Here is a 15,405-nt window from a genome sequence, read left to right as displayed (position 1 = left end):
TAGTTACTCATATCTTTAAGCCAGGTTTCACAAAATTAGCCATGTAACTTCCCATTGATTCTTCCTCCATCTCCTCCAATTCTTAATTTTCACTCTCTGTTGTCCAGCTGAACTCAGCCGTTCTGCAGAGCCAAAGCCCCAAGATTATTTTTCAGATTTGCGCCTCTAATCAGGCTAACTTGTGGTCCAACTGCCAATTTTACCATTCATGCTAACATTGCCTTACCAGCTCCTTCTTCCGTATCTCTAATCAGCTCTACAGCCTTCAATAACAACAGTGAAAGCACTAGGATCTACGCACAAACTGTTGCTGAGTGAGGAGGTTAATGAATCCCTGCATCAAAGAACTGAGCTTACATGCTGCCTGAATGGAGCTAGGGATCTAAAATCCATCATCTTTAGCCACAGGACATCAGCGCGCTATTTCCTGCACCGTTGCATTCAGCTACGTACGTTCATTCATACACCTGGTACAGTCACTGGCAACAAAGCAGGGACTGAAGCTCAAAAGGTCACTGAGATAACTTGATGGGGCATCGTGCCAAATTGTGCCAGCCATAAACAGGCATGCTGGGGTGAGAAGGTCCTTAACCTTCAAAGGTTTAGTCTCAACTTGACATCTCCTACTACAGAGACTCTTTCCTGAGAGCTAGTAGATAAAAATAGACGGACCATTCTTATGGATAATGTGAACTAGTTAAACTATATTAAAAATGGATTTTTAATCACCTTTTCAAAATAAAAACAGAAGTAACAATAACACATTTGAAAGCTGGTTTGAAAACTGAAAGTCCATTTTCTTTCTTCAAATTAGTTTTCCTTTACTAATTCTTTTGCACTCTAGGGAACAATAAATGCAGCATGCACAAACACATGGGACTTCGTAGACATAATGAGTTTAGAAAAGAACAGGAAAATACTGAGGGCATTTTGGGACAGGATCCTTGAGTGTTTAAATAGAATGCTTCCATTAAAAAAAATAAAATTAAAAAAATCAGGATCTTTGGCAATTTTACACCAGCTGACAAAACAGTCACTGACATGCATACCTCAAATTTGAGGTTCATTCAGATGCAGTGTCTCTCAGGCAAAATAACAATGCTGCAGTCTTAAACATTTGCCATGTTTTTTTTTAATTCTGTAAACTCGACATAACCAGAAAGCAGTTATGCTCCATTTTTTTGTGTGGATGATCTGCATATAGTAGCCTCTTTGTCCATTAAGTATTTTCAAAGTATTTTGTCAGGAACAGAGGCCCTCTTCCAGGTAAAGACTGTGTGTGATAGGGTGACCCTGGCCAGTAACTAAGCACACACCCAGCTGCTCATTCTCTTACACCTCCCCAGCAAGATAGGGGAGAAAATCAGAAGGGCAAAAGTGAGAAAACTTGTGGATTGAGATAAAGACAGTTCAATAAGTGAAGCAAAGCCTCACTATTTCCCATCGGCAGGCTGTTAATCTGCTTCAATGTCAATTAACACAGATGCACTTAAATCATCTTCTTGTGATCAAGAACAGAAATGGAGTGCAATTAAGATACAAGCCTCAGCTGAAGATGACAGCCATCCTAAGCAAAAACAAAGAAGTGATTTACAATTTACGTTTATTAATATAAATAATTATAGAAAGGAGGTAAACACTTGTGACATGCTCTGTGAGATCCTCAGAAGCCCTTTGCAATGGAATAGCTCAATGCTTGTTAGAGAGTCTCCTAAGTTACCCATTGTTCCCAGGGGACAGTACTACCACCACAATCCTTGTGGTACCAGCACTCTATCTGGCCCACACAGCTAAGCAGAAACCTACTCCATTGCACACAGCAGAGGTTCTGCTGGGGAGGCAGGATACTTTTTAAGGTGCTGCAGTGTATGTGTGTCACCTTAGATGAGGACTATCTTGCCATTCCCCAGTTACATAAATAACACAACCTGAGCTAGGTTAAAGGCATCCAAAACTATTTAGTTGTAACTTCAAGAATTGACAAACCACAGCTACAAATGTTTACAAAAGATATATATGAAGAAATGAAAGATAGACTCTGCTGAATCTTCATGTACTAACATTAAATCAGAACAATTATCCCACTCCCTCATTCAGCTCATTTGCCATCTTGCCTGGAAGGTTAGCAGTCATGGTTTCAAGTCTTCATGTGTATGTTAATCCTCAGGTTGCACCTATTAAAGACAGTATATTCAGAAGTCTCTGCCAGAGAACTTAACCCTAACAGAAAGCTACATTCAGATAGTTTTTATATGTTAATAATTTCAGGAGACCTGCAGAGTACTCCCTCAGATAGGTTGCTAGATCTTGTCTTGGTGGAAAATGTCTTTAGACAGTCTGTTCTTTTAGACTTTCTAAGGATCCAGACAATATCATCTTTTGCTTGAAAGTTTATCCTAATTCCATCCCCTTACCAGTAGGCAGTCTAGCCACTCTCATTCATTAGTCGTTCATGTCCTCAGCTAAATGTGTTACACAAGATGTTGTCTCCTATGCCCAGCCAGTCAGTAAACTGTTTCTTACTTCAACAATGAAGCTTCTGCTCCACTTGACCTTTCGGTGATCCACTGGCATGCTTCAGTATAAAATACCTTTCGCTGAATATATATTCCACATCTATCTGTAGAGGCTCATGATTTGTATAAATACAATTAGGAGAAATGTACACAGTTCTTCACCATTTCTTAAATGAAATGAGACGTGATGGGCATTAAAACACTTTGGAACTGATAATTACTTATGGGACACTGATGCTTACCACTTCCAGTATATGCCAAGTACTCTATCAAACTCAAAGACTTACTCTATACTGTTTTAAAGCCTGGAAAGGCAAGAATAAACAGAGAAGTTGTGGATGCCCCCTCCCTGGAAGTGTTCAAGGCCAGGTTGGATGAGGCTTTGGGCAACCTGGTCTAGCGGAGGGTGTCCCTGCCCACAGCAGGGGGGTTGGAACTAGATGATCTTTACGGTCCCTTCCAACCCAAACCGTTCTACGATTCTATGAGTAGCAGTGCTATTCTGAATGCATATTAATGCAAACAAGATCAAGATATGGTGGAGTGAAATTATTTGTATTCACAAAAATTAAACTCGCACAAACTAAGACTTCTAGACAAGAATAAAAAAAGGAGGTCTAACATGGTGAAAACACACACTTTAAGAGAAAACAGTAACTGTAAAGATAGTAAAGGCAGCTAAAATAATAAAACACATGATAGGAGACTGAAGTAGATCAACCACTGTTTTCATACTTTATACCCTCTGTTGATATTTTACCTGCAAAATAAAACAGGCTGGTCTTAAGGAAATCCTCTTATTTCTACTTTCTTTGGTATAAAAATGTAAACCTTTTAATGCCCACTCTGAATTTTGCCTAAGAAACGCTGAAATATTTTGCATCAAGGTGATTTTGGTTACAGAAAAGTAAAACAAACTGTTATTATATTTTTGCCTCCATTTATTATCTCAGTCTAGCCTTTAAGATACTCGGTTCATCATACACCCTCTGTGGTTATTCTTCTCCTGATTCCAATTATGCTGCTTCTGTATCTGCTCAGATGACATGGAACTGCAGTTTTGGAGGGAATCTCCAGGAGACTTTGCACAGAGAAGCCAAAATTGTCTTTACAACCATAAAACCCAAAAGACAGACTTCAGCCAATCACAGTATAACTGAACAAATTTGGCCAAATGTACACATACATTGTCTTCCATTTACACTCATTCTCATTTAGCAATGCCATCTCTAACTCAGGGAAGACTTACTTTTTCTTATACTTACTGCTTAAGAATCAGAATGTTCTACATGACATCCTGTAGTCTTCACTTGCAGCCTGGTGCTAAGTGAAGTACCCCCATTAGCTAGGGTCTACTTAAGCAAAACTCCTCCCAAAACCACTAACATTTTTGCCCCAAATCTAGAGTTTACTTTTTACAACCAATTCATAAACTGGACCAATCTCACACCTCCATTCTGAACAGCCAGAGGTGAGATGACAGTTTACAATACCCATCAAAATGAAAGACTGCAGAATAAACCAGCAGTGCGTGTGGATGGATGATTTCTCTCTCCACAGTTGTCACAAGAATGATAACCATCATCACCTGCAGCTGTCTTCCTCTCCCCATTTGATCTCTATGAAGATTTTTGCACGTTGTAAGTCACAAAATAGGTGTGGTAGCGGAAAGTGAATGAACATACAGCAACACATTCAACCACAACTCATACATGTAGTCTTTTAAGTATCCATTGTGGAAGGCAATTTTCTGGTACAGGTTTAGACTTGGTGATTGAATGAATTGTCAGGGGAAAAAAAAAAATCTCATAAGAAGGGATTTGATGCTATAACAACACTTTCATTCCATGTGCTACAGTCTGTTCACACAAACACCTTGTGCTTCATATACAACATTGATCTGGATGGTATACCATCCATTTTCACAGGGCTGCCAGTTTATATTTCGTTGTAAATCAGGAGAGAAAATAGTTTCAGAGGCTGTAATTTTTTGTCATATAAAACAGACGCCTTAGTCAATAAATTTCCACAGCATCCAAAAGACTCATAATTAAAAAAATGAATCTAAACAGAAAAACTGTAAATTAAACACACAAATATGTAACTTGCCCATAAGGTGGTTTGTTGGGGTTTTTTTTACTTTAAATTTTAAAAATAGAAAGAGACTATAATGAACATTCCAGAACATACACGATATTCAAAAAGTAGGCAAACTATTAAAAAGTCTCCTTCACAGAGTACAAGTCATTTTTACAATCTTTAAAATAGTATCAGATCTTGATAAATCATAGCCTATACATGACTTTCAGATTAAATTTTAGTTTAGTGATGCATATTAGAGAACAATGATCACCAGGTGGCTTTTGTCACCTGTTATCACCAACAGAACACCCAGGGAAGTGTGAGGAGGTCAGAATCCAGTAAATAGCATCCAAAATAAAGTCTGTGACTGGAATATCCAAGAAAGGCTCCAAAAGAGGAGGCTTCCCTAATACTCATGCAGGAAAATCCCTGTCACTTTTGTTATTGTTAAATATAATTGAATTATACATTATGCATAAATTACATTAACATTGGTCTTCCCTGTTTCAATATCTATTCTTCTCTTTCTCCTACAAATTGCTTTGTTGTTTTAGTATTTGCATTGTTCAAATTTTATTTTATTATCAATTTAATCTGCTTTCATAGCTCTGATCTACAAATTTATTTCTCCCATATTTCTATTATATGATCCATGCTGCTTTGTTTCTCCTGACACTTGAAAATAGCCTAACAGAAGGACAAAGTTTTGAAGAAAGGAAGACGGACAGAGTCTTTGAACACGACAGCACAAAGCATATGGTAGTTTTCAGTCCATTACAAAAGATCTTGGTCTCATGGAAAGCTTGCATGCATTTTGCCAAGTAAGAGGACTTACATGGTCTTGTATTTTAAGTGTCATGTGAAGATGCACCTTTCATTTCAGATTTCGACTTTTTCCAAAATAATCCTGATGTAAGCTCACTTCTGTGACTTTGAACCATAAACCAGAGATAACAAAGTCTTACAGACATTCAAGAAGCCAATAGCACAATAAAAGTTCCTCTTCAACTTTTGTATTGTGTATAACAGCATGAGCCTCAGACTACATTCTTTATTTGAACATTTAGGTAGAGTCGGTGATGTACATGATGAACAGTAATATCATGCCCAGAAAAGCACAGCAGCATACCTTTGCTCCTCATAAATGACTGGCAAATCCTCCTAATCCATCCTGACCACAAAGGAACAAGAGAAATTAAAGCTGAACTAGTTCTATATTTGCTGCTAGGGAACATCTTCAGCGATAAAATTGGCCAATCTACACAGGAAGCAGTCAACAGAACTTTTAGCATTAATATCAACCGTAATTAATAGCTTTGATTTAGATATCTGAAACTAGCATGATGACATTCAGAGTTGTTTGAACAAAATATATTAGGGGGAAGCAGAAAAAACTTTCATTCCTTTCCTTTCCAAAACTGGCTGGAAGGAGAAAGTCATGAACTTTTTTTTTTTTTTTAAATAAATGCTTATATTTCAGGTTCAATTTGTTTGATTTGTTTCAATCTATCCAGCAAAAATAGTTATAATGTTAAAAAAATCATCACTCTAAAAAGTTCAGTTGAACTGATTTTTAAGGGTAGAGTTGATAGTATTCAAGACCAAAATATAGAGAAAAACTATGTGCCTTCATTATTAGTATTGAAAAGACTCATTGTGCAAGTTCTTATCTTAATGCATGATTAAAATTTCCTTTTTGGTACTTGTGTCCATTTCCCCTCTTCCTTCCACTGACTACCACAAAGAAGAGCCTGACTTCCATTCTCTCTGTAACATCCCATTAGGCAGCCAAGAGCAATAAATCCCACCTTAGACTTATTTTTCCAAGTCCGAACAAATTCATATCTCTGCACCTGTCCTCACATGCCACACATACTGTTCTCCAGTTAATTGATAGCATTTTATACATGTGTATTATAACATCTGAAGAATATACATTCTCCTGCACAAACGTATCCAACCACTTTTGCTTAGTGTGAGTTACGGAATTTCAACCCGTTAGGCTCAGCATTGTTCACTTTTGCAAAGTCTTCTGGGGTTCAAGAAAAAGTGTGTGGGGTTTTCTTTGGTTGGGTTTTTGTTGGGGTTTTTTTGTTGTTTTCTGTTGGTTGTTTTTTTTTTTTTTAATGCCAAGATTTTATCTCACTTTCCTTCCAGCACAAAACACATACTAAATATTTGGATAGATCACAAAAAGAGAGAAACCAGAATTGGTGGCAGTCTAATGGCTCAAGATCATATTCTAACACATTCAAACAAATTTGAATTTTACAATAAAATTCAAAATAAAACCACTTAAAATGCTGGCAATGAGTACTAGCCCTGACCCTTGTTTCAGAACCACCCTGCAACATACCCAGTGCTTCAACATGATTCTGAACATGTCAAACTCCAGCAGCAGATTAAGACCCTCAGTCATTCACATCAGGTCTGGTTTGGCCCCTGGCATTACTCCTGTTTACTTATATCTTCAAATTTCTGTGAAATGTCAACAACTCCTCAGCTCATTCAAAACCTGCAAATGGCCCATTCCCCTTCCACTATGAATTAATGCATAAAACATTGGAAATAACATAAGCATCAAGTAAGGTGACCAGTTTTACCTCTAGTAAACTTCTTGGCTACTTTGTTTGCAAAGGAAAACAAAGCAAATCTCTCTTCATCTCAAAGCATCACATAAAATAACAAACTCCAAAAGTTTCCAGTTCAAGTATTCTCATTTTCTCAAACAATTTGACTCTCCCTAAATCCACCTTCACTCAAGTTTCTCTCTAATATTTGGTATTGCAAAAAAGTCTATTTTTTTCTTGCAAATCCATGTTGCGCTAACATCAAATTTTTATTCTTTTGAACTAAGCCACTACAGCAAGCAACAGTTTTATGAGCTTGATGATCTGTTCAGTTCTCATGTAAATTTCTCAGTGAGGAAAAAAACTAACTCTATCACTCCATTTCATTCTTTGCCTTCTGAGAATAGCAATACTCTCCACCATAAATTCAGCTGTATTCAGGACTGTGCATATGTCACAGCAGATTAACACTGTCACAAAATATTTCTACAATTTTTTAATAAATCCACTGCTATTGAATCTCATAAGGCTTTTTTGTTGGTTTTGTTTCCCCTCCAGCACTTTCTTCTGGCACCAAGACTTGGTTCCCTGTGCCACCATTCAGTAATTCTACGCAACCCTAAAGAACTACCTTAGGCAGGTTATTTTGATGGGTGCTCAAGATATAGAAAGTGCAGAGTATGACACATGCTATTTTAGAGTAATAGTTTTCTTCAAATAGATATTCAGTTAAAATAAACATGGGCCTATCTATACTCACTATGTGCAGCTGCAGAAAATCACCAAGCCCAGGGGCACTGTCGATCCGAACAAGAATGCCATCCTTCACTGTCGTGCTGAAGCCCACAGCAAGACGGTCTGTCCTTGTGCTCGGTCTGTCATTAGCTGGCCAGGTGTACAGGATGAGACCTCCACTCTTCCCAAATATATATGTGGCACCAGCTACAAAACACAAAACCAAAGAAAAAAAAAATATTAGTTAGCCACTTCATTTATTTGCCAACTCTAGTAATAACGCTATGACTTCCGAGGAAGAATATAAGCAAGCATAAGCTTTCATTAGTTAAAGGGGTGAAATTAATGCCTCCTGCTGGCCAGGCTGTTGATGGCACACAGAGAAGGCTCCAGGAAAATAGAGTACATTATGGAAATATACATTTCCAGACTCAACCAGGTAACAGAAGAGGACAACACATACTAAAATCCATATGTGTTATAAGACACATATGAAATGGTGCTTTAGACTGCCTTGTCCAACTTCTCACATGTATTCTTCCTTCTAAAAGAGTTGGAAGTTTTCCTTTGTAGAGCAATGGCTCTGGAATATTTGATACTTTTTCTGACAAAAGGAGATAAGAAGGTAAAACAGCTTTTTATCAGAGAAAACGTATCTGTTCCTTCACCATTAGCCTTGCACCATTAAACTCAGTAACAATGTAACTTCCTCCTTATGGAAAGTTCATCCTTCAGATGATCATGGACTCAAGACTCAAACACTTCCAGAGGGTGATCCAAATGTGCATGTATGTTATTCAGAACATCCTCATCTTCCTACACACATTGCAGCAGGGGAACTACAAACAAGCAAGTTTCCTCTTAAGGTATAAATCATTCAAGAAATTTCTTTTGTATACAAACTGAAGTACATTTTATTAGTTCTTAAATAAAGACAAGCAGCATTTAAGATAAAGATAAGTGAAGAGTTTATCAAGAATGAACCATTTCATTAGTGGTAATATCCCAGATAATGCCAGATAAACACTGCTGGGGTGGGGGGGGACAACAAGTCATGCCTGTTTCAGAAGCATGGAATTCAATGTTATATGGGGATTTGGCAGCTCTCCTTGAGGCTGGACTTGTCTTCAGCTAAAGACTATTCACACATAGTGGGAGACTGTCCTATTCTCAACACTTCCTAAGACTTTTGGATATCTAGTCCACATATTTCCAGCACCGTTTGTCTTCACAGTAAGCCTGAGAATTTGTTCCTTGACCTTGTTTTTAAGGACACCACCAAACCTCTCCAAAGCTGAACACTGTCCTCCCACATTCACAAGAGCCATATGAGCTGAGCAAGACAGACACACAAGTGAGGAATTATTGTCTCAGATGAAGAAGCTGAGAGGAGAAAGCGTTCTGAGTTCACATTCTGACTTGTACTCAACACCCTGAGCTAGGAGCAGGATTTTATAACTCAGCAGTTACAAAATCAGCCCCTGAGCCTCTTGGAAAATATGGCTGAAATTGCTGTCCTAGACCCAAATCTACAGGCAAGCCAGGAACAACACTTCCCAGTGCTTCACCCACTTACTGCACCTCATTTTCTGAGCACTATTACAACAGGTCACAAGCTACAGAATAGTAAGCAAAACCAACCAGCTCCCATTACTGCATCAAGGATGAAATATCTGTAGAAAGTACAGGCAATTACTGAGTACATTTTCTAATCTGAGTGAAACTACAACTGATGATTATTTTTTTTTTTTACCCCACCATTTATCAACCAACAACATGTATCAAGCAACTCTGAAGAGAGTAAATAGACTCATATCATACTCATACCATAGACTGGTTTGGGTTGGAAGGGACCTCAAAGATCATCTAGTGCCAACCCCCCTGCCATGGGCAGGGACACCCTCCACTACACCAGCTTGCCCAAAGACCCGTCCAGCCTGGCCTTGAACGCTTCCAGGGAGGGGGCATCCACAACCTCTCTGGGCAACCTGCTCCAGTGCCTCACCACCCTCACAGTAAAGAATGTCTTCCTAATATCTAATCTAAATCCACCCTCCTTCAGTTTAAGGCCATTACCCCTTGTCCTATCACTCCATGCCCTTGTAAACAGTCCCTCTCCAGCTTTCCTGTAGGCCCCCTTCAGGTATTGGAGGGCTACTATAAGGTCTCCCCGGAGCCTTCTCTTCTCCAGGCTGAACAACCCCAACTCTCTCAGCCTGTCCTCATAGGAAAGGTGCTCCAGCCCTCTGGTCATCTTCGTGGCCCTCCTCTGGACTTGCTCCAACAGCTCCATGTCTGTCTTGTACTGGAGACCCCAGAGCTGGATGCAGTACTCCAGGTGGGGTCTCATGAGAGCAAGGCAGAGGAGGAGAATCACCTCCCCTTGACTTGCTGGTCACACTTCTTTAGATACAGCCCAGGATACAGTTGGCTTTCTGGGTGCAAGAGCACGGTGCTGGGTCATGTTGAACTTCTCATCACCCAAGTCCTTCTCAGGGCTACTCTGAATCCATTCTCCACCCAGCCTGTATTTGTGCTTGGGATTGCACCAACCCATGTGCATGACCTTGCACTTGGCCTTGTTGAACTTCATGAGGTTCACATGGGCAGTTAAGATACCCATACATGATCCCACCTGTTTCTCTAACTTCTACACTTGCCCACAAAGCTGCAGCTCCACTAAAGCTCTTTATGACCTGAATTCCAAATAAATACTACACGATAGTAGAAATGATACACTTCACCCTTGCTTAAGAGGCCTCCTCTAGACATCTCAGCAGACATTAGCAAAACAGACATCAAAAATTCAGGCACGTAGAAAGGAAGTGGTTTGTGAAGAGCTGACTCAATGACAAAGTGAAAACAAATCCATGTTTGCTCTCTTTCAGGTCTGTGCATCCCCACCAGAACACACCCTCACTAAATTCAAACAAATGTGTCTGAAATCAGGATTACATTGAAAATTTCACTCATAATTCTGAATTAACAAGAGAGCACATTGGCATTCTGGAACTGTGCACATATATCCTTTCAGTTTCAGAAATATTAATTTTAAAGACTGAACTCTATCTCCTCATTCAGCTTTGAACTCGAGATGGAGGAACTACTGCAAAGTATGTAGAAACAGGCACCCCCAACTGTATCTTTAACCTCTTGGTTAGAGAGAGAGTTGGAGATGACTGGGTAGTGAATTATTTATGTCTTCCCCCCATGCACAGGCATATCAACAGCCCACTATAAACCACGTTACAAATATTCTCCTTCAGTTTATCAGTTTGTTCTAAAAGTCATGTGTATTTGCATTACAGACTAAACAAGGCATAGCAACAAGTAAAACAAGATGAGTCTACTCATTGTTGATTGCTTCATAGATTAAAACCCACTTTCCAAAATTATTCTCACTTGAATTGCAAGTTCTCCTCCTTTTCTTTGTACTGATTATCAGGACCTTCAGCAGCAAAGACAAGCTTGGAAGACAGTTCTTCACTATTTATGAAGACAGTGATTTCTTTGCCCCTCTAAGAGCCATTTGGCTGCTTAAATGGAGCTCATTTCCACTTATAGAACACAGAATTTGCTTCTAGGCCTAACTTGAAAATATTCAGTACTTTGGATTTGGGCATGAAGATCATTCACCTGCAACAACCAGAGCAGCGCTGCCCAAACTAACATGTTAACAGAAGCCTGGTGGCCAGCAGTTGTTTCCTTATTGTCCAGATCAGAATTATCTGCATAATCACAGATGGGCCACCTGCTTTACCCATGTGTACCATTGTTGGGTATGTCAATGTCCCTTCCCTTACTCACTTTTTGAGGGCATACAGGATACCCGGTGCATTGTTTGGAAAGAGATGGCATATTAACATTGTGCCAGTACCACTTTTTTTCCCCAAACTACAAACAAAATAGTCACTCCAGTCTGAAAACACAAGGCAAAGACATCAAATAAAAGTGGAAGAGGAAGGAAAACAAGAATTACTACCACATTGCAATCACATTAAAAAAAAAACACCACCATAAACCAATAAAAACCCCAAAACCACAACACAAACACACTTGACTTAAATGCTTCTATTTGACTGCAGCAACCATGAATTTACAGAGTTTAAAGCTCCAAGAGAATTGAACAAGACAAACAGTAGAATTACAACCCTGGATTTCAGGAAAGGAAATTTCAGCTTCACCAGAACTTGACAAGGCCTGAACAGCTCTATCTGGTTGGCCTTGCTTTAAGCTGGTGTGAGTGAGCTGGTTGGACTAGTTTACCTCCAGAGGTCCTTTCCAATCTTAAATGGATAACTATTCTTTCTTTGTGGTGTTGCAGAGAATTGTAGACCAATTAAGTGAAGAACTCAGTCAAAAAAAAGCTGATGAAGTGAAAGTCTGTTCAGCCTGAGATCTCCTCATTACACCTAAGCTTTGTTACAGACCTCTTTATTACACAGGAGCACATATTTTTTTCCAAGACACTTTCTGTGAGACAGACAATGGATAATACACTGTTAATGAGCAGCCACTTGATATTTAGTTTTACCTCATTGTTGAAGGTTTAGTTATGTACCTCCTTTAATAAATACGACACCAACTGTGCCCTGAAAATAGAAAAATCTGAGGGACTGATTAATTCCATTGTATTTATTGTTAGTGTTTCACCACTTCAACTATATAACACTAATTTCAACCTACACTGCGCAAAAAAAGAAGGAAACTAGAACTACATGATCTTTAAGGTCCCTTCCAACCCAAACCATTCTATGATTCTATTAAAAAAATTCAAAGATATGAGCGCACAAAATTATTTCCCCTGTCAGTTGTGAGAAATCCCACTTCTCACAGTGTCCTGGGCCAGATTTACTGTACCAACATGTGAGAACAAATGGGAACAGAGTATGGTCAGCTACTCTACTGGGATGCTGCGTGCAGAATTTGGTAAGCATTAGGAGCTCAGAGAAGTGAAGAAATATATGGTGAGGCAACACTCCCTACGTATTTAAGCTACTAGGATGCCACTACATGTTTAACATACACAAAGTTTATAAACTCATAAACTTAGAGTTTGGCAGAGTGGCAGTTGACTTCTTCCAGAAACGACATAACTTGTAACCATAATTTATAACTTTGGTGTTTAGAGATTTAAGCATCAGAGAGATGGATATGTTGTAACACACATGACAATGCTGTTATTTAAAGTCTGCATATCTAGCTTCGGCAAATTATGTATTTGCTAGCTATATTCATGGACAGAGCTGTTAGATTATTCAGTTTCAGTCAAAACAAAATAGTTTGAGGCAAACACTCCTTATGGAAAATTCCTAACAGAAAAGTTATAAGCAATGTTATAAGCCACAGCAAATAAAGCCTCCTAGTGAGTTGTGCTAAGAAATTTTTAGTTAAAGTTGGCATCACCATCTATAATTTTAAATCAGTTATCATTTTTTCCTCATCATCCCCCAACTTCAAAAACCTATCTTAAGGAAGAGTATCCTTCAATCAACACAGTACAAGTGCAGCAGCTATATCCTGTCTAAAACCAATCCTGTAAAGCAGCAGAAAACAAGTCTGTCGCATCTGCACAAGATATAACTTCTTTTGTGCCTTAGGGATCCTCTGAATCTCCCCACATTAAATATTCTATTGCAAATTCTCTATTTGCATCTACTAAGCCATCAACAGCCTGTTTTGCCTCAGCTACAGCACAGCACACATCCTCGTTTCCCTGTCGCCAGGAAAATGCAACATTTGGCAGGTATTATAACAATCTTGATATATTGAAGGGTTAACTGCAACAATTGTGCACTGGGGTATGAGTTTAAAATACTACAAATGCCATAGTTCAGATTTTTACAACTAAAAAGTACCTTTAAAATGCAAATTATGAGGAACCCAGGCCAATTTAAAAGCTACAATAATTACTTAACACCAAAATTTATGACCAAGGTATCACGTGCTTTTGACAACACTGTTGTAAGCAAAAATCTCAAGTGGGGTAATCTCACTTAATTGTTTTTATTGACAATTAATGTAAACTTTTAACTACTGATTCAGGCATTGGGAAAAAAAACCACCAAACAAACAACAAACAATTAAACAAACACTGAGGGAAAGATCCTTCCCTTCCCCAAGCTCAGCTGCAGCCCACCAGCTCTCCTCCCCCTTCCTAGCCTCCCCTCTGAGCTGCAGTGAGACAACAGGCAGAGCAGGAGGTAGGGGCCAGTGCACAGAGATTTCTTTCCACCATTCCTTGATTCTTACTTACTTTATGTGCTCCACTGTCGGTTATCCATGACCTAAAGCCCCTCAAGAAGGGTTCCTGGCTCCTGCGTGGGTCTCCCACAGGCCGCTCAGGGGTGTCCCTGCTGCTGTGTGGGCCCCTCCACTGGCCCCAGTCCCTCAGGGGTGTCCCTGCTCCTCTGCGTGTTCCTCCACTGGCCCCAGTCCCTCAGGGGTGTCCCTGCTCTGGCACAGGTCACCCACAGGCCCAGATCCTTTGGGAAGGTCCTTGCCCTGGGCTGCAGTCCCTCAGCAGCATGCCTCATTCAACACAAAGTGCCTTCTTTCAAAAGAGTGTGTCTCCAGCAATGTCCCCTTTCATGTGCTTCTCCCTAAACCTTCTTACATCTCCCCTCCTGTTTCTCTTTGGTGCCCTCTGACATGCCTCCTCCCTTCATGCATCCTCCTGTGAGCCCTTCCAAAGTCACCTCCCATGTCTCCTGTCCCCAGTAGCTATTGCCCTTTCTTAAACATGTCCAAGCAGCAGCACCATGTGGTCCTCTGACAGGTTGAAGTTTTGGCACGTGGTGGGTTGTTTTCATCCACGTCAGAGCTGACTGACCGCACAGGGCAGTTCATGACCTCCTCCCACACGGGGTGCTCTGCAGTTCCCTGCCACTCATGACCCAACACAAAACATAAATATCCTGATTGTGGTGGTAATTCACAAAAAACCATGAGGTATGATAAACTTAATGATAACCTCTTCCTACCTAAAATAACATGCAAGACAAAGCATATACCTTTCCCTCAATTATGTCTTTATTCTCCTGCACAGAATTCTTAAAATATAGATACTGTTTTACTTCTTAACATTTTTGGAAAAGGACTAGAGATTTATTTTTACATTCCTCAGTAAGAGGAGAAATGGAAGACACAATTTTTAAACTCAAAGACTTATAAGTATACAAGAGAACCCTACTGCGTTTTCCTTACCCATTTCTTGGTTTCTTTGGACTCCCCCCCCCCCCCCGCCATTTTGCACCTACTTTATGGTCCTACTATATTTTCTGCTTAATCCAGTAGCTCTGATGAGACTCTTGGGGTACTTCATATGCTGGTGTAAAGGTCCTACCATGTTTATTAATAATCATAACCTTCTGCTCTCTAACAGGAAGCTATCAGTTCAACTACAGGAAAATTTGTGATGATGGCATTTTGCTATTCTTTCTTGGCAGGAAAATGAAATTTAGGTTATTTTCAAGAAGTAACGTCAAAGGATGGGATCAGTA

General features: G+C 39.5%; 1 protein-coding gene across 9 annotated transcripts in view; it reads right to left on the bottom strand.

Moving 5' to 3' along the window:
• Positions 1 to 15,405, bottom strand: part of NRXN3 (neurexin 3) — a 1,025,935-nt gene that overhangs the window by 250,137 nt on the left and 760,393 nt on the right. For all 9 annotated transcript variants that reach the window (XM_054826970.1, XM_054826962.1, XM_054826963.1 and 6 more), the window contains one exon: positions 7,929 to 8,110. In XM_054826970.1, coding sequence (XP_054682945.1) covers positions 7,929 to 8,110 — 182 coding nt within the window. The remainder of the gene's footprint in view (positions 1 to 7,928; positions 8,111 to 15,405) is intronic.

This window comes from Grus americana, chromosome 5 (assembly GCF_028858705.1).
Source record: "Grus americana isolate bGruAme1 chromosome 5, bGruAme1.mat, whole genome shotgun sequence".
NCBI classification, from domain to species: domain Eukaryota; kingdom Metazoa; phylum Chordata; class Aves; order Gruiformes; family Gruidae; genus Grus; species Grus americana.
This window is presented reverse-complemented; position numbering and strand designations above follow the sequence as displayed.